The 19,558-nt window shown below is 43.1% G+C and overlaps 1 protein-coding gene across 2 annotated transcripts in view; it reads right to left on the bottom strand.

The window, feature by feature from the left end:
* Positions 1-15,187, bottom strand: part of SPP (signal peptide peptidase) — a 49,905-nt gene extending 34,718 nt beyond the window's left edge. For both annotated transcript variants that reach the window (XM_086522139.1, XM_086522140.1), the window contains exons 1-10: positions 15,030-15,187; positions 14,327-14,442; positions 3,640-3,791; positions 3,467-3,552; positions 3,200-3,321; positions 2,871-2,921; positions 2,278-2,364; positions 2,062-2,131; positions 1,209-1,345; positions 1,052-1,129 (exon numbers count right to left, since the gene is read on the bottom strand). In XM_086522139.1, coding sequence (XP_086378265.1) covers positions 1,052-1,129; positions 1,209-1,345; positions 2,062-2,131; positions 2,278-2,364; positions 2,871-2,921; positions 3,200-3,321; positions 3,467-3,552; positions 3,640-3,791; positions 14,327-14,442; positions 15,030-15,069 — 939 coding nt within the window. In that variant the 5' untranslated portion in view covers positions 15,070-15,187. The remainder of the gene's footprint in view (positions 1-1,051; positions 1,130-1,208; positions 1,346-2,061; positions 2,132-2,277; positions 2,365-2,870; positions 2,922-3,199; positions 3,322-3,466; positions 3,553-3,639; positions 3,792-14,326; positions 14,443-15,029) is intronic.
* Positions 15,188-19,558: the final 4,371 nt, after the last annotated feature.

Genomic DNA, 19,558 nt, shown 5'->3' with positions numbered 1-19,558 from the left:
GGTTTTACATCAAGAAGGTCCGTACCCTCATGCTTCGAAAGCTTCCCAATCAGAGTACCAATCATGATATTGTTCTTGTGATGCCATGATATCCCTGAAAGGACATGACCACCCTCAAAGAAGCATAATATGAAAGTCCAGTTGAACATACCCTCGGACACACAAACAAAGTTTGCTCTTCAAAGGGGTCACTACCTTCTCATGCCTTGGCACTGCCAAAGCTTCATCCAATTGTAGTCCCAGGGCCATCACCTCAAGCTTCACTTCAAGGCATGTTGCAACCTCAAGCCAAATAAAATTTGCCTTGGCTCCATTGCCAAAGAAGATAAAGAGTCTCCTAGTCTCGACTTTTCCACATGCTCTAAGAAGCTCCAAAGGAGAACGGACTCCCTCTCATTGCACTAGCAGGTCAAACTTCTTTATCTCGCATGTTCCTAACTCCCACTTCAATTATCAATAACAATATTGTATAAAATCCTTAATGTCCTCAAACCATGTATTCAATCAGCCTAAAATGAAGGCCATGATACTAATTGCAGGCTTCAGGTTCATGGTGTAAGCTATGCCCTAAGGGTTAACATATGCTCCTACCATATTCACTAAAATGATGGAAAGAACTTTTTGCCCGCACGGGCTTTTATGAGAGTATTTTTTTGCCATCTAATAGTTTACTGCAAGTCCCTTGGTGAGCATGACGAGCATCTCAAGGTAGTCTTTCAAGCATTATGAGATAATAAGTTTTCTTTCAATCGTAAGAAGAGTGAGTTTTCTTAAGAAGAGATTCAATATTTGGGCCATATTATCTCAAAGGAGTGTATCTGTATACTATATAGATCCTCAAAATTTTGAGGTAATAAGCACGTGGCTTGAAGAAACGAATCTACATGAGCTAAGAAATTTTGTATGAATATTTCCTCTATAGCATGCCCATATCATTACAAGGGTAATATTCTTGTGCGTGCGTGCGTGCGTGCGTGTGTGTGTGTGTGTGTGTGTGTGTGTGTGTGTGTGAGAGAGAGAGAGAGAGAGAGAGAGAGAGAGAGAGGTGCACCTCCTTTGTCTCTCCCTTAATAATGGAGTGTATAGCCAAAAATCCAAGGACTCCAGGAACAATATAGAGCAAAGCTGGCTGCAACCAACACCAAAAATGCAGAGTATTTTTTAAAATACAGTTAAAAGTTCAAAAGGCTAAAACTACCGTATCCCACCTGAGCTGCTTGAAACCAGTTCATAATGACGATGGTTATCCCCAACCCAGCCACATAGCCAGCAAAGGCACTCCTGAAATAATTTGAACCTTTTCCGCGAGACACATCGAAGCGTAGTGCCAAAGCCACAAAGATCCCTGAAACTCACTCAAAAGGATTAGCGCAGCGCCTGAAACAGGTAAAAAGCTTCTAAACACATATAGATTACTCGAAACTCTGGTCTTGTCAACACTTCACAGGCTAACTGGATTAGATTGGAAAAATGCTACGATGTTTTGCAGTCAATTTTCTGCTTTGTCAAAAGTATATTGTAGTTCAATTAATACACACACAGACATAAACACAGATGGTAATCATACAGCATTTAACAAAAAAATACACTTTGAAAGTATGTGCTAATGAATGTGGCTAGTATAAAGAGTCAACCATCCTAAGACCCATGCCTTATGCATCACAAATGCATACTAGGCATGCTCTACTAATGAAGTCCCGATCCACCCCAAAGACGTGTGGGTATGGTCAGCATTACAACACTGATGAAAAGACACCCTTAACATTGTTGCTCTCAAATGTAACAAGCTGCTTACAACACCTGATACTCAGCCAAAATATTCTCTTTCCATCTTTCTACAAGGTGACACAGAAGTTTGCTTTAAACCAAACTACATGACAATCTCACACTAAACATTCAAGGGACCAATGGGCATGTCACACAATTATATTCTTTTGCCATAAGCCAAGTATGACAGAGCTGTTAAAACATAGAAAAACCAATTCCATCACCCAAGCAGCCAAATAAATTAAAAGAACACAAAAACACAACACAGTTGTTTATCTACGCTATGAGCTTTACCTGGAATGACAATATCTCCAAGTCCTAGCATGGAAAACGGACGTTCTGCGATTGATGTAGGGAATAATAACTGCAAAAGAGAAAGACAAACCATATCGAATGCCAAAGGGAATTAGCAATCTGATGACTCAAATAAACTCTGAAATTCATGTTTCTCTGTGAGTTTAAAACTGTAGAACTCAATTTTGCAGAAAAAACGCAGGAACCGAGGATTACCTTGATAGGTGCATCAAAGGACTTTGCGACACTGACCATAACTGGTGTGCAAAACACCCAAAAAATGTCGTAGAAAAACAACCCAACCTGAAACGGATCATCATCAGTCTCCTTGCCTTTGAAATCTAAAACTTTGCATTGAAATTTGAAAGAACAGCAAAATGATCCACTTGGAGCTGAAATGACTTTCAACATTAGCTTTAAGCCAGCCATTTTGGTGGCTTCCACCACAGTAAATGGCTTAGGGTCTCCCCAATTCAGCACGCAGCACAAAGCACCATGAAACTTCTTATGTGAACTTTAACAACCAGTATTGGCCATGCACACAAACTTTTCCTTGCCGCTCATAACAGGATGATTGTCAATAAATATTTGTCCAGCTACATATCACACTCAACTATTAAATATCACTACTGCTTTTCGAACCATCCCCTGCACTCTTCCAAAAATAAGAAGTAATCTAGCGTTTGAATGGAGTGACCCTTCAGGCTGGCATCAAAACAAGCACTTTATCTCTTACTACACTCCGCTTGTTTTATAACTGTGAGAAGCCATCCATCTAGAGAAATGTCCTCTAACCATTCAACACTTACCAACAGAATAGCACCAATCTTGAAGGTTCCCAATGAGATCAATTCTATACCCTGATCCATAAGACAGAACAAAGAAACTCATTTTACTTCAACGAAAATCCCTGACAGTTCAGCATAAGACATAAAAATCATCAAGCCAAAATACTTTAGCGTATTTCTAAGTCGCTAGATCAACTCAGTAAAAACCCAAATTCACCTATAAAGCAAAGTGTAAATTATAGACTCATGGAAATCATTCCACATACACATTGCCATCAGCTCCAATATGCATAGCAGCTAAATATCAATCTGTTACATGCAGGAAAGCACACTTTATTTTCCAAAAGTACCTCTATAGAAAAGGCGAGTCCCAGGATGTTGTTTGCAAGCCAATGCTTTTTCCAAACATACAACGAGCAAAAGCCTATTGCTGGTACCGCTGCCAACATTTCCGCAATGGATAGCTGAATACCTGTTTTCACACAAGCACTAGGCCTGTCATAACTCAATGAGCTCCCTTGACGGGTAAAATTTCAACAAAAACGAAAGAGTTGAGAGAGAATCAGCACTTCAAAACAGCCAGTCCCCACATCCGCTAAGCATAATGATTCACGTACTCTGAATAAATGGAACATTGATTGTTAAGCAGCTTTCTTTGAACTTCTTGGGAAGAATTGGTTCAAGATATGGTAGAATAGTCGCTCTGTAAGACAAACACAAAGACTCAATGCCAACGACCCAGCGGTTACCTTGTGAGTAAAAACAGTAGACAGCATATTGAACTGCTTACGAAAAGGCCAAGACCCCCAAACAGAAGAAATAGGCAGCAAGAATGCGGTTAACCAATTCCTTAGGCAAGAACTTGAAGACTAGAAATAGAGAGAATAAGACGGCGCTCCCAATGAAAGGGAAGCGTATTGCATGTTCTTTAGAGATTGTCTCCTGCAACAAGGAACCGAACCATTGTAAGCTGATGATAGAATAGTGTGGTTCAACTGAGAAGCTCAACAATGTTTTAACAATTTACAAGCCACCACATATGCCATTAATATGCAAAAATCACAGGTATCAAATTGGTTTACACCATAAACGTTGCTCTCAAAGTAAGATATACCTTCTAAAAGCATTTCTAAAAGCGACATCAAATGTATTGATAGCATTTCTAAAAGTAACATCTCCATGGCAAGCATTTCAGAATACCCCACTTTGCCAAAATCTGCATTCTGAAGGAAGATGCCGAAAAGCATGTAACTTCGGGCAAAACAATTCTTGAAAGCTTGCCAAGTCCTTGGAGTGTGCGGCTTGGTAGCTATAGACATCCACCTCAACATGGCACTGCCTCTAAGAAAAGGGCGACTCGAAAAAATCTTTAATCCTTCTCTTGCAAGTGATCTTTACGACTTATGTCTTGTAAGATAGAGCGATTAAGACGGGAGCGCGCTCGATGCACGATGGAGTAAGAGTGGGAGTAGCTAATAAGTCCAGGGTCGGGACACAACGATTCTTTAATATACTTTCATGTAAACTTTGGAAGCGCGCGGATGGGTTTCTCAGATGCTTGGATCAGAGGTGTGTCAGCTCTCTACAGACGTGCACACAGTCGGGAGCCTTTGGCGGGAGGTAGAGGAGACCGTTTCATGCTCACACGCTCGGTCAAACAAGGCTGTCCTCTAGCCCCCTTCCTCTTTTTGTTCTATGTTGAGGCAATGAGCAGATTCTTGGTCTCACATCAGGTTGGTTTGTGTGGCTTAGCGCACCCTATTCGGGGCGATGAGCTACTGCTGTCACAAACTGGTGACATGGCGTGCCACAACACACATACTGCCGGATAGAAGCTGGCAGCAGGGAAAGGAAATGCTGACGTGGCTGTACCCGAACGGAGGCAGTGCCATGTGGCAGGCTGTACGGACGCCAACGCAAAACGCGGTGCAGATTGCAGAGTTCCGTACTGCTGACGTGGCAGCACTGTACGGCAGTTTTTGGCAACTTTTGGGCGATGCTTTATTCCACGCAAGGCAGCAAGAGAGAGAGAGAGAGAGAGAGCTTAACTTGCTTTATTTTATTAAAGCATACGTAGAGAGAGAAGCGTTTTGCTTTATTTTATAAAAGCTTAAGAGAGAGAAAGAAAGAGCCTCTGCTTTATTTATCAAAGCTTTTGAGTTTAACAGCTTTTGGGCTCTGCTTTTGGCATCCCTTGTAAAACTTTATAATGGTCTCTGGGCTCTCACAACTCAGAGCATCTGGACGCAGAGTCTGAGAGTGAGTCCCGGGCGACTTACTTGTACTTTGAACATAGATTAATACCAAAAGAAATACCGAAAGGGGCGCCGGTCTTTGGGGCCAATAACTCTAGGCACGGAACTCCGCTGGGCCAGTGTCGAATCAATTGTGAACTGTGAACGGTTTTGAAGTGGTTATTTGTGCTGTCACGGTAGATTCTCGACTTGGAGTGTCCAAGTCTCTTACAGTGGTATCAGAGCACGGCCGATTTCTCTTCTACGGGAAATCTGATCCCAATATTTTTTCCGGCGCCACCTATGGCTTCAGCCAAAGATCAATTGATTCCCTCTGCATCCAAAGATGCGAGAAGGGATCACAACGAAGATTCACGCAAGGAGTATGGCCAGCCTCACAGCCTGCTCAGGCGGAGCGTCAAGAGATGGAGCATCAATGATTGATCGACGATGCAACAAAGATGATGCTTAAATTTAGCCAAGGACCCGAAATGGCAAAATATATGAGCAAGACCTCTTTGGAGGAGGTGCACACGCAGTGGCAAAAAACCACGAAACCACCCCGAAAACCCACTCTCAAGAAACCTCCTACTCCCAAGGAGTATACAAAGAAAGAATTAGAAGAGGTGGTTCATGCACCAATTGCTCAGCTTTTTGACGCACAGAACAAAGCTAAAAAGCACGGCAAAAAGCAGAAGAAAGGCGCTGACTTCTCGGGTTATTTGGGTCGTCAGTCTACTTTTGAAAAGGCAAGAAAGCAGAAGAAGCGTGTTCGATTTGAAGGAGTACCCAGTTCTTCTTCTTCTTCTTCTGACAGTAATTCTAGCTCATCGGAGAAGACCGAAAAGGCAAAAAGCGAAGCAAAAAGCAACACTTCGGAAAGGGCAAGAAAAAGGCAAAGAAGTCTAAATCTCGCCCCGTGATTGACACTTCTACAGAGGACTCGTCTACAGACAGTTCGAACTCTAATGACAGCAACTTTTATGCAAAGAAGAAGAATTTTTACGAAGCCAACCAGTATGACTTTCTGGAAGACAAAAGCAAGAAAGTCCGAGAGTTTAAGGAAGGTGGACAGTCAATTGAATTTGACACGTTTTCTGGATATAGAGATGCTTCGAAGGCATTGTCTTTTGTACAAGAGTTTGACATCGCTTCTCGGGAGGGCGTTACTCAAAGCACTCTAAGATTCGGAGAGCTGCCTCTTACTTTAAGGGGAATGCTCGAACTTGGTGGTCCACGTTTCTATTAAACAAGACTACGCCAGTTAAATGGCTGAAATTCAAGAGCAGAATTCTTTTGAAGACTCAAAGAAACTTGCAAGTCTATGAGAAAGAATTGTTGGCAGTAATTCATGCTCTCATTAGTTGGAAACACTATCTGCTAGGGGTTGATTTTGTTGTCCAAACAAATCATCAAACCTTGCGATATTTTCTCACACAGACGAAGTTGTCTGAGAAGCACATGCGATGGGCAAACATCTTGTCAATGTTCCATTTTCAGATTGTGCATGTGCAAGGGAAAAAGAACGTGGTGGCTGATGCATTGTCACGAAAGCCCCAAATTTCAACAGTGTCAATTCCGTACCATTATGAACTAGACGAAATGAAGACATAATATACTGAAGATTCAGATTTTGCAAGGATCTATGACCAGCTTGTTGATGGGCAACATCATGAGCACTATATGCTTAAGAATGACTTTCTCATGATGCATGGAAAGTTATGCGTTACTAAACAATTACGGCCAAAGATTTTGATGGAAAGTCATGCTCCACCTTATGCTGGGCATAGTGGAATTGATGCGACAATGAAAGGAGTTGAGGCATTCTTCTACTAGCCAGCTCTGCGTCAAGATGTTGACACATTTGTAAGATCATGCTTAGTTTGCCAAAAAGTCGAATTTGACAGGCAAAAGCAACAGGGACTGTTGCAGCCATTGCCGATCCCTGATAGGCCATGGGAAAGCATAGCAATGGACTTTATCTTTGATCTTCCAAGGACGCAAACAGGCAATATGGGATTTGGACTATTATTTGTAGGTTTAGTAAGCAGGCCCATTTCATTTTTGTGAGGAAGAAGATAAAGCCAGAACCCATGGTCAAGGTAATATCTTTTAAATATCACAGGATGCCTCAGTCAAAAGTCAGTGAGACAGGGATCCACGTATGACGAGTCTTTTCTGGAAGGCATTGTTTGAGAATATGGGCACTACGCTAAAGTTCTCTTCTTCGTTTCATCCGCAAACTGATGGACAGTCTGAAGAGGCAAATTCTACTATCCTTGATCAGCTCAAATGTTATGTGTCAAAGCACAAGGCAACTTGGGAGCACCATCTCCCATCTCCCATTGGTTGAATATGCTTACAATAACACTGTGCATACATCAACAGGTAAGGCACCATTTGAGATAGTGGAAGGAGGGAAGAAAGTCCCGCCCATTTTGCAGACTAAGGACAAGATATTTGAGGCAGACAAGTATGTACAATATGTGGATGAAACATACAGGAAGATAAAGATTGCTCTTGAGAAGATGCAAGCTAAGCAAAAGAAAGCTGCTGATCGTCACCATCGTGAACTTGTATTTTCACTTGGTGATTGGGTGCTTTTGCGCTTTGAAAAGGCCAGGTTAAGGAAAAGGAAAGGCAAGGAACGTTTGTTTCCTAAGCTCAGTATGCGATATTATGGTCCTTTTCAGATTTCGGAAAAGATCAGCGATGTAGCTTACAGGTTGAAGCTACCAGAAGGCTAGAAAATACATAATGCTTTTCATGTCAGCCTTCTAAGACCTTTTATTGGTGATGTGCCAGAGAATATGCTTGATGAGGAACAACCCGAAGTGGAAGAATTGGATGAGATCCTTGTTCCAGAACAGATATTGGCACATAAGGAAAGGAAGGTTAGAGGAAAGGTTGCAAGACGCTACTGGGTGAAGTTCAAGAACTATCCATCTTTGGATGCCAAATGGATGGAAGAGTCTGAATTGGTTGATTCACCTCAACTGTTGCAATTGTATCTTGAAGCCTTTCAAATGGAACACGCAGTGACTTGATGTAGCCTTTTTGAAACAAGGCAAGAGCATGGTTCATGATGCTCAAGAGAGTAGTTAAGCAATTGTATCTACTCTTTCCATACAGAATTTAGCTAGAGAAGTTTGTGCTTGAGAGTACACTAGAAGACTTCTATGCTTGATATATGTGTCGTAGCCAGGTTGGTGGGATTGTTTAATCGTCCAACGCTACATTTCCAGAAGCATATATATCTTGGATTCCGATCATAGAATATTTTTATTTATTTTTATTTTGACTTGTTTTCCGCAAAACCCTTGAAAAGGTGCAAGTGGACATTGCATGGCCAATGTGAAACGGCTGCGGCCGAATAGGTTTCTCACATCGGGAGTCTGGGTCAGTCAGTCGGGGACTGGTTGGGCCAATTAGCACTAAATTCTGAGGAGTATGGAAGCTTGTGTGCACCAAATGAAGTCTGGGCCACTCGGAAAGTCACTTGCGGGCCGCCATGCTTTTACAAAAGTCTCCCTCTCTCTCTTTCATTATTCATATTAGAATCTCTCTCTCTCTCTCTCTCTCTCTCTCTCTCTCTCTCTCTCTCTCTCTCTCTCTCTCTCTCTCTCTCTCTCTCTCTGTGTGTCACCAGCTTGTGACTACTATCTATCCTTTTTGTTGATTTCTTTCTTATTATCTATTTACTTTCACTTTTTGGAAACACCCCTCAGGAAATCTAACTGCCCTGCATTCCATAGCCAGTGTGGAACTATCCAAAGGGAGTCCAGGCCTGAGGGCAAGAGAGCACTAAGGTTGGACAAGGACTATGGTTAGCTAAGTGGGGTCATTGACTAGCCAAAGTGGAATCCTTTGCTACAGAGGCTACATTTCAGTTCTGGATGTGGCCGCAGTGTACAAAGAGGGTCGGATGACCTAGAAAGATACAATGGCAGTATCTCCTAAAATTTAGGGAATTGCTATTTTGGGACCTGAAAATGTGTTGGCGTCATTACGTCCGGAATGACAAAGGGAACATTTTCTTACTCTGCCGTGAAGTCAACTGGGCAACCGGTTGGGAGATTTTTAGGCGGCAACCCCGAAACGGGAAAATGCTTATAAATGTGCCAAGTGGCACCTTCTAGTGCACTTTCCTCATGCAAGAGAAGGGGGCGCTGAATTTTAAGCTGGGAGAGGCTCATTTTCAGATTTTGTAACAGGTTAAGAGCTATGGAGTGCTTGCTTTCCCTCTTATGCACAGTGCGGTGCCAGGAGTGATGCCCTGCACGCTACGCACTGCCCTCTCTCCCCCCTATGGCAGTATGTTATGCCCCTCTAGTGGGCTTTTCATTTGACCAATGTACAGTTGTGTGGGTTCATGCGCGATTGCCAAGGCAAGAGCCTCTTGCACAGGTCGATTAGCTAGCGGCTAATCCCCCGCAGGTACAGCTGATTCGGAGAGGTTTCACGCTCGAAATCTCGTCCGATTCAAAGGGCAAGTAGCCCTACAGGTGCGGGAGCTCGAGGACTTGCTACGGATGCGACCGGCACGCGGAACGGAGCCCGAAACAGTAAATTACAGCCTGCTGTATATTTTTGCAGGTTTAGGGTTTTGGCCCTAAACGGACCCTAATACCCCCAGGAGGTTCGGGGACGCAAGGGGACCGCTGTACAAGCGATCTGGCGCATTTTCAAGGCTGAAAACAGAGAATTCAGCATGCTGCAGATTCTCGCCAGGTTTTGCAAAGTGTCCGTATGCGTCGGGAAAGTCATTCAATGCGTGGGAATACTGACCGTGAAGGGTTCTAGTACAGTTATGCTGCCGAAATCAAGCCAGAACAGTCAAAATTCAGCCAAGGTTGTGCGGGGCAGCTTGGAAAGAACCACAGCGTTTATTCCCTCTTTTAAACAATAAAGAAATACCGAAAGGGGCGCCAAAGTTAGGGGCCAATCTGGTGTCGGTCTACTCATACAGGTGCAATCTAGCAGCCTGTATCCCTCTCCCCTTTGTTGTGTCTTGAAAGTACAGGTAAAATAGACGACTAATAATGGGTGAAAGCTAAATCAAGGTTTAAATTAAAGTCTACCGCCCTTTTTGGATTGAATAGGCCGGTTTTACTCTCTCTCTCTCGTACCCCTCCTCGCTCGTCTATACTCCCTCCGGCGGGCCACCATACCACACTCTCACTCTCCCCTCTCGTCCACACTCCCTCGACCTCACTCTCCCCTACCTCTCTCCCCTCTTGTCTTTCTCCCTCTGGGGGGCCACTCACCCAAGCCCTCTCACTCTCATATACCTCTCTCTATCTCTCACTCTCTCTCCCTCCCTCGTTCTAACTCTCTCTCGCTCTCTGTGTGAGCGGCCCCGAAGGCGCATCATAGCAGCTCTCTCTCTCTCTCTCTCTCTCTCTCTCTCTCTCTCTCTCTCTCTCTCTCTCTCTCTCTCTCTCTCTCTTAGCACCCGGCCCACACACACACCCTTAACCCTCAACCTCACCCTCATCCCCCCCTCCCCCCCTTGGCCCGCTACCCTCCCACCCCCGTTGACCTCTGTCGGCCAGGCAGCCCGAGGCCGCGCTCTCTCTCCTTTTCTCTCGCGCTCTCTGTGTCAAGCCCAAAGGCGCAGTACAGAAGCTCTCTCTCTCTCTTATTCACACCCCACACTACCCTCTCGTTCACACCCCTCAACACTCCCTCCCCCCATCTCACTCCCGCCCTCTCTGTCTCTCTCCCCCCTTGCAAGCCCGAAGGCGCAGCGCATCACCGCTCTCCCTTAGTTCAGCCCCACAAGCGCAGCAGGTTAAAACACACACACCCATCCCTCTCACCCCCCACCCTCTTGTTCTCTCCTCTCTCTCTCCCCCCCCTTCGTCCATGCACGCCATCTCTGTGTAAGCCTGCACTATATATATATATATATATATATATATATATATATATATATATATATATATATATATATATATATATATATATATATATATATATATATATATAACCATCTCTCCCTCGTTCACACCCGCACACACCCTCGATACTTACACAAACACTCACACACTCTATACATACACACACAACCCATGGCACATACACCCGAACACACGCCTACACGCACGCATATAAACACACAACACACTCATGCCATTACGCCAGAGTTACCGGGGAACGCCATCCCATGGGCAGGGAACGCCGGAACGGCGTTCCGGGGGGGTTACATGGTTCGGAACGGCCAGACGTTCCGCAGGGACTTTTGATACCGAAACGGAAGGCCCGGAACGGGACGGCCCGGAACGGCTGGGAATGGGCAGATTTTCAGATTTTTGGTGATTTGTCTTGTGAGCCTTCCATTTGCTAAATGTCCCTTCCCCCACCCCTTACCTTCACTATGCACACAAGCTTTCAAGAGCCAAAGCTAAAGATCTACCCTCTCGACTCTCGACTCTCAAGCTCTAGCCTCTTTCAAGCTTTGAAGTCTAGACTCTAGAGTCTACAAGGCTAAAAGCTCTCCCCCTCTCTCTCAAGCTCCCTCCCTCTCTCTCTCAACTTTAAGCTCTCTCTCGAGTCTCTCCCCCCTTCCCTCTCTCCCCCTCTTAAGCTTTCAAGTCTACACGACACACGTTTGTCATAGTAAGACTGAATGGTCTTCAAATCAAGTGTTTTGTGAGTGTTAAGAGTCAAAGGACTCTGATACTACTTCTATTCAATCACAAAGAGCTTGAAATTGCATTATTTGGGTGTTTTTATGCCTCCCGTTCCGGGCCCCTCCCCGTTCCCCCGTTCCGCGGGGGATCCAGTCGCCGTTCTCGTTCCGCGTTCCGGGTAACTATGCATTACGCACACACAAGGGAAAAAAAAAACGAAGAATCGACATCGACACCCAAAGAATAAAGACGATCGAGTCACGCGATGGCGACATCCAATCAAGGAAAGACGCCGAAGGCATGCCCCGCCGGCTCCGAAACTAGCGAACACGCTACACCGACGCACCAACGAGGCCCGCCGTTCGCCGACATCTCATCCATGACGCATCTTTGCAATAATATCCGTAGGTTATCATTATTTTCCAGTTTCAAGCCAAAATCTTATAAAAAAACCCCATTTGTAAATTGCTACCTCTCTAGGTGATGGTCACAAAGGCCCACCTAGGAGATTTCATTTTTAAATTCTCCTAAGACAAAGCAAGGGTCCACCATCTAGGACCCAACTCCTTGCTTTGTCCCTCCTGATTAGGGCCCTAAACCTAATCAGATTACCCTAACCTAATGCAACCTGCACCTATAAAAAGACACTTAGAGGTCACTATCGGGGGTCAGCACTTGGTAGCATTTTAGTGGGAGAGATTGGCAACACTTGCATCAAGAGAGAGAGGATTTAGTGTAGCATTTTGAGAATTAGCACTATGTGAAGAAGCCATGTCTACACCTTGACTCCAATGGTCGCCACACACTCACGATAGTAGAAATCTCCGTGTTTGTGAGTCACCTCTAGAGAACGCACTATAGGCTCACCATCTCTCTCTATCTCTCTCTGTCACCATGGTTGCCACCTCGCCGAAGATAAGGTTGCTGTTAATATTGCATTAAATCAGTTTTCCCTCACACCCCGAGGGGTTTTCATCACCTCTCTCTCTCTCTCTCTCTCTCTCTCTCTCTCTCTCTCTCTCTCTCTCTCTCTCTCTCTCTCTCTCTCTCTCTCTCTCTCTCTCTCTCTAAGTGTGCAGAGTTTGTGTTATTTCAAATCACCGTTGATCCGCGTCCTAGCCGCTCAAAGCTAGGTATTGCACCATGTTCATCTCACCGTGACTAGCTCGGCGTGCATCGGCTCCTGGCGTTTAGAGGCCGTCGGGGTCCGTGTCGCGCTTTGCACTCGTCAGTGTCTCTTCGTCTCCTATATAAGGAGCCTATTGTACTCAATTTTCAGGCATTCATTCATCAATCAAACACAAAGTCTCGTCCCGGAGTCATGTTCAAGTTTCTTAAGTCTTAATCATAAGTTTAAGTACTTAATTAAGGATTAGTACCTAGAATCCTTACATAGTGTTAATGATGTTGCCTATCAACAATTTGATCATAAATCCTTGTAAAATCTGAATCTTCAACATAATGTGTCTTCATTTCGTCTACTTTACAATGGTGCGGAATTGACACTGCTGAAATTTGAGGCTTTCATGACAACGCATCAGCCACCATGTTCTTTTTCCATTCCACATGCACAGTCTGAAAATGGAACATTGACAAGATGTTTGCTCATCGCATATATTTCTCTAACAACTTCATTTGTGTGAGAAAGTATTGCAACGTTTTATGATCTGTTTAGACAACAAAATCAGCCCCTAGCAGAAAGTGTTTCCAACTAGTGAGAGCGTGAATTACTGCCAGCAATTCTTTCTCATGAACTTGCAAGTTCTTTTCGGGCCTTCAAAAGAATTCTGCTCTCATATGCGACTACTCGGCCATTCTGCATTAGAACTGCACCAAGATTGTGGCCACATGCATCACATTGAACCACAAAAGGTTTCAAAAGATCTGGCAAAATAATTACCAGATCTGAAGTCAGCTTTTCTTTCAAGTGTTTGAAGGCTAGAATTTCCTTGGTTGTCCACTTGAAAGTGACTCCTTTCCCTTATAGTGCATGGAGTGGAGAAGCGATCTCAGTAAAATTTCGGATGAACCTCCTGTAATAGAAACATAAGCCTAGAAAGCTTCAAATGTCATGTACGGACTTCAAGTCTGGCCATGACTTGATTGCTTCCACTTTGGCAGATCCATACATACCCCAATGAGACATGAGCATAGAACAATTGTCCGAGACAATTACTACGGGGTGCAATGGCCATGTGCTTTAAATGACTGCCATGACATATGGAACACTATATACATGCATACATTTCCCTTCATTATGATCCAGAACATATTATAGCTTACAGGTGTAAGGCAAGTTTAATGAGATAAAACGATTTCTGCCTAGTGAAGTCATTTGACTCTTTAGGTTCCTATTAAGTGACCCCAAGGCTGTAAACAATGCTGCTGCTTGTGGGATCCACTAAAATGTTCAATGCTCGAGTGCCCGAGCTTCTAAGTTATCATGCCAAGTGTAAAGTTCGTGATCAAAGCTCAAAATGAACCCAAAACTCAAAAATTTCCATCTACATAGATACGAGCATTAATTGTCTACATTTCTTTAATGGATTTATTTGGCCAGCTTAAACATTAACTTCATTACCTCCCTCCCTCCCTCTCTCAAACTTACAGAAGGAGGAGCATCCTTGACTGACCGTTTGCAACCAACAAAAACGGCCAAGCAAGCAGTCAAAACACAATTCCAATTGGGATCCACTGGTATAAAGAGAGGGGCAATAGATAGGCCTGAAACCAACAAGGAAAAGCTTAGTCTTCACTGTTTTCTGGAGAAACGGTGAAACTACACAACTTCACCCTAAAAAAGAAGAACTTGATAAAATATTGAAAGGAAAATACATATCCTTGAGACTTATTCAATACAGATCAATAATGCAATAGCATCAGAAAATGCCAACTTTTAATGTAAATGCCTTTCAATGTATGAAACCAGTTCAAGTAATAGTCAGAGACAATCAATGTCATGATATATCATGCCTGAAACCGTGCAGAAAAGCTCAATATCACCTAACTGTCCATTTTCATGAAACTCAAAATCCGAAGTAACATAACCATCCACACAAAACTCACAGTGCCCATGATTCGGCCTTAAAGATCTGCTCTATAAACTCAAAAAATACACCCCGTAGTTACTGTTTTGAGTGCAGCAGCGAAGGCGAGAATGACTAAATATTGTCTAGCGGTGCTTAAAGCTGTTGATCCTATCGCTTCGTGACTATGGTCTTCCGCTGCTGGATTATGTGTATGGTGGTGTGCGTGCGTTCGTGCGTGTGTGTGTGTGCGTGTGTGTGTGTGTGAGAGAGAGAGGTACACACCAAAAAGGGCGAACGATGCAAGCTGCAGGGCGGACGCCATGGCAGCTGTTGGGGATCAAACGAAGGACTGCGCGCAGATCTTAATTTTTAGCTCACCGGGGAAGTCGCCTTAAAGAGAGACAGGAAATTGAGTCGGAAGTAGCAAGTGATAAAATCAGGAGGCGTAATCAACATAAAGCGCAAAAAATTGTAGGGAAAATTACCAAAATACCCCTCTAATTTGTGGAAATCCCTTCAAATTTCAAAATTTCCAAACGTACCCCTCTTTTGTCATAAATTCCCAAAATGCCCTTCAAATTTTCCGAAATTCCCAAAATACCCCTAATTTATCCAAAGATTAAAAAAATTGTAGATTTTCATAAGAAGACTAATTGTCTATCAATAGGAGATACTAAAACTAGAATTTGAGCTACTTTTGTAGGCTTTAAAGATGAATTGCTTCATTATTTTTAGACATAATTGTCTTTTTTTGGGAGGTAATTTGTGACAAATTACATGCTAAGCACTAACCAACGGATCTCTGTTGTCAAAAATAAATAAAGATTAGGAAATCATGAACAATCCAACTAAAATAGATATAAGGGTATTTTGGGAATTTCCACAAATTAGAGGGGTGTTTTGGTAATTTTCCCAAAATTTGTATTAGGAAGAGAACAATGTGTACATTGTTGAAATGCAAGGAGAGGATTCAGAAGAGGTTAGAGGGCTCGCCCATAGGCCCTTTAAAAGTGCCTTTGAGGGACTAGATGGCAGTGCCCCATAAACCTGCAATGCGTTGAAGACACCCTCAACCAAGCAAAAATCGTCAACCGCCTAGAAAGCGGAGAAGACTGCTGCTTTTTAGCTGGGGGGGTGCAAGCACCACCCTCAATATGTAATGGAATTTGCCTATTCAATTTGAGAGTAGCGGAATTTAATGAGAGTACTTTCAAGAAATGATTTTGTGAGCATAGCGGGTTGACATAATTGAAGATAGCAACATAATCATAGCAATTAGTTAACTTGGCATAGACAATACTTTTGCAAGAGAGAGAATTTAGAGAACATGACAACAGTTGAGGACCGGATTTATGTGGAGCCGGTCCCCCCTCCAATAGGCATTTGTATTATGATTTCTCCCATAAAGAGAGACTTGTTACAATACATTCTTTGTGTTCCTTGTGACTTAGGTGAAGCAATGAAGATGGAAAGCTTCATGCATCACCATCATAGCATAACCTAAACTTGAAGAAAGCTTTAACTATACCAAGCCTCAGTCCCAAGACCTCAAACACCTTCGAAGGTGGAGAGAGCTAGCAAGGAATGAGGGTAGGGAAGAGGAAGAAGAAACATTTCATACGAGAAAGAGCTAGTTCCTCACTTATCATAACTCTTGTGCTAGCATACATAATAGCATAGTAATGAAGAAGAAATAGATGGCAAGCTCAAGCATTGAAGCATGGCTCTTGGATGGATTTGCACTCCATAGCCAAGAGTGTTGGTGTAGGCTCTCAACCTCTACTTGCTTGGAGAAAGAGAGGGAGCTCTTGCACTTTGCATAGTACACAATGAGAGTGTTTGTGAGTGTGTGTGGGTGAGTATACCCCCTAAGCACCCCCCTAGCTTGCTTGGGTCGACCCCCCCTTGTAGCTCATGCTTGAAGCTCATTGGACCCCTCCAGGCCTAGCCAATCACAAACAGGAGCCATTACAAGCAACAGGGATAGCCTTGGGACAAGTGTTCCCCTTTCCCCTTTGAGAGAGAGGACTTGATAAATGCAAAATCAATTAATTAAATATCCTTTATTATCATTGGACCCCTTGGGTGGCCAACCAATAGGTTTCAGGCACACCATGAGGGCAACATGAGGAGGAACTTGACAAGTGTCCTTGCTGCCTCTTCAAGCTGGGGCTTCCCTTGTGTGTGTGTATGTGTGTTCTCTCTCATCCCCCCCCCCCCTTGTAGGCTTGCCCCCCTCCTTGTAGGGATCTTTTTGACTTTGGATGAGCAAGCCCCTTAGTCATCAAGCATGACTAAGCACTTGAAGTAGGGGGTGCTCCCACAAGCATCTCAGGCAAGCTTCTCAAGGCACTTCAAGCACCTTAATCATGCACCAAGTCAAGCACCTCAAGCATGGAGCCAGTCAAGCACCTCAAGCATCTTAATCAAGCACCTCAAGCAGGACAAGCACCTCAAGCACGACAAGCACCTCGAGTTTGGGCCGGGTTCCCACCTCAAGCTCAGTCCTAGCTTACCTAAGGTCAAAGGACTTTTACACACATTATTGGAGGTCTTCAATGAAGCTAACCCTAAGGTCTTATGCTCCATTGGTTAGCCTTGCTCTTGATAGACCATCTCCCATTTGGGCCCCTTTACTATTGGCCCCGTGTTGAGATAGATCTATAAGCACATATCTATATCTTAACACTTGTTCCCGTTTATTCTCCCACATTAAGTGATCAATTTAATATGAGAAAATCATTTGGGTTGGTTAGATATTAGATTTTATGACACAATAAAAGAGAAACGCCATTATCATTGCCTACATGCAATCACTGGCTCCTTGCACAAAAAATTTACTGGAACAATGCACGTACAGGCTCATATTTGAAGGTGGAAGGGATTATATGGGGCTCCATCTGTGCAGCAAATGGACCCTTTAATTTTTGAGGACCCTTCATACAAAAGGGTGCTAAAGCGGCCCTATGGGGGGGCGCTCTTACTTTATAAAGCCTCAAAAGGCACATTCGAAAGTCACTTTCTTCATAAACCATGGACTACTTCTCCAAATTAAAATGTACTTTATAATAAATTCAAGAAACAAAGCTCTAGAAATTTATTGGAATGTGCCAACGGTGTTGTTCCCCCTATGAGCACCCTAGTCAGTTGTTTATAGGACCTCGCACATACTTAGTAGCATGCCATAATTACATCAAAGGCTAGGATAGATATTGATAGGAAGGGTGTTGTTCATAGTAAATTACATGTGCATATGCAAACCATTATGATACTTCTAGCTACCATTCCTAGCAATGAGGGTTGACACACGTCAACATATGTAACAGAGCCTTTCACACATGTAACGAAACCTTCACACTCGTGCAACAAATATGTGTTGCAAATTTTGATGTAATACCCAGTTACCAACAAATGACAAGTTTGTATCGCTACAATAAGGAGGAAAGATAGATAATGTAAAGATTTGTGCTTTTATATCTCATCAACACGAGACACAAAGCAATATGTGTGTCCTGAATGTGCAAAAAAATAGTGGATAAATATTAATTCAAAACACACACTTAACATGAAATAACCTCTTTTGTTTTACCATACTCATATTGTGATTGGATGAATTAATTTCACCATAAAGGGACATGAAATAACCTTAATTAACAAACATGAAAGTAACTAATGAATCGTAGCATCATGTTTGCAGCACATGAGTGAAATCTTTGAAAGAAATAAAAAGACCAAACCTTGTTGTCAAAAACAATGTAAGAGTGGAGAAATCTAAGAATGGAAATAAGGGTAGCAGCATAGATATGAAAGAGTATACTTTTTTTTTTCAGTACTCTCCCAATAGAGAGAGTTGAAATATATACTATTACCAAAAAGAATTACATAAGTCCCCTACTCTACAACTCACAGCCAAGGGAGCTAACAACACCACTCGCAAGACTACGACCTGAACAAGGTAGGCCAACCCTTGCACAAACTTATATACAAAAGGTATCTAAGAGCATAAAAACTTATAAACAAAATATATCTAAGAGATTTAAAGATTTGTTGAGCCTTGTTAAACATCCTGGAGGAGAACTTTGACTCAACAAAACATTATCGTCAAGTGATAGAACTTGAATTCAAAAGATAGAAAATATAAGAAACCTATGATTTCACTTGTGTCTTTAGTGGATAATTGCCAAAGGGTGAAAATGTTGTGCATGGCAACCCCTCTCGGTAATCTAAACCACCATTAAGTGCAAGTACGTATAATGGATGCCAACCTTCAAATATGGTGGAATCACGCTGTACATACCAGTTAAGCCACACTTCTTGTTGTTGCACTTGGATGCAGAATCACTTTTGCGAAGGGCAAGAAGCAATACGTCAGTTGAGAATGGAACAGTAGCTTGGCAAGCTTTGATCAAGGATCAAATGGTGGAAGAATGCAAGTAGGCATCCGTCATGGGTAGTCGAGCTAGCCGTCAAGTAGGACTTCCAAGTTTTTCTTACCTTGCAACGTCTTTACGATGCAATATGCTACTACATACTTGTTTGCATAGGGGATCTCACTATCTAGAATTAATCATGCAATATACGGATTCTCCTTGTCCACCAATATAAAGTTATGGGCATTCTGGGTGAGGAAATCTTCAATGAGTATGGCACTCATTGCCGTACACTTGTGTAGCACCGTAGTACCATGCTTTGAGAATTGTGTGTGAGAAACTCAAAGAATCAATGGTCCCAAGTGGCTCTAGTAGTGCCACAAGGAGCTATCCTTACCGGTGGGGATGTTGCAAGAATCTCTAGTTTGCATTACAAACTTA

Source organism: Adiantum capillus-veneris, chromosome 10, assembly GCF_014529385.1.
Source record: "Adiantum capillus-veneris isolate H3 chromosome 10, ASM1452938v2, whole genome shotgun sequence".
In the NCBI taxonomy this organism is placed as follows: domain Eukaryota; kingdom Viridiplantae; phylum Streptophyta; class Polypodiopsida; order Polypodiales; family Pteridaceae; genus Adiantum; species Adiantum capillus-veneris.
This window is presented reverse-complemented; position numbering and strand designations above follow the sequence as displayed.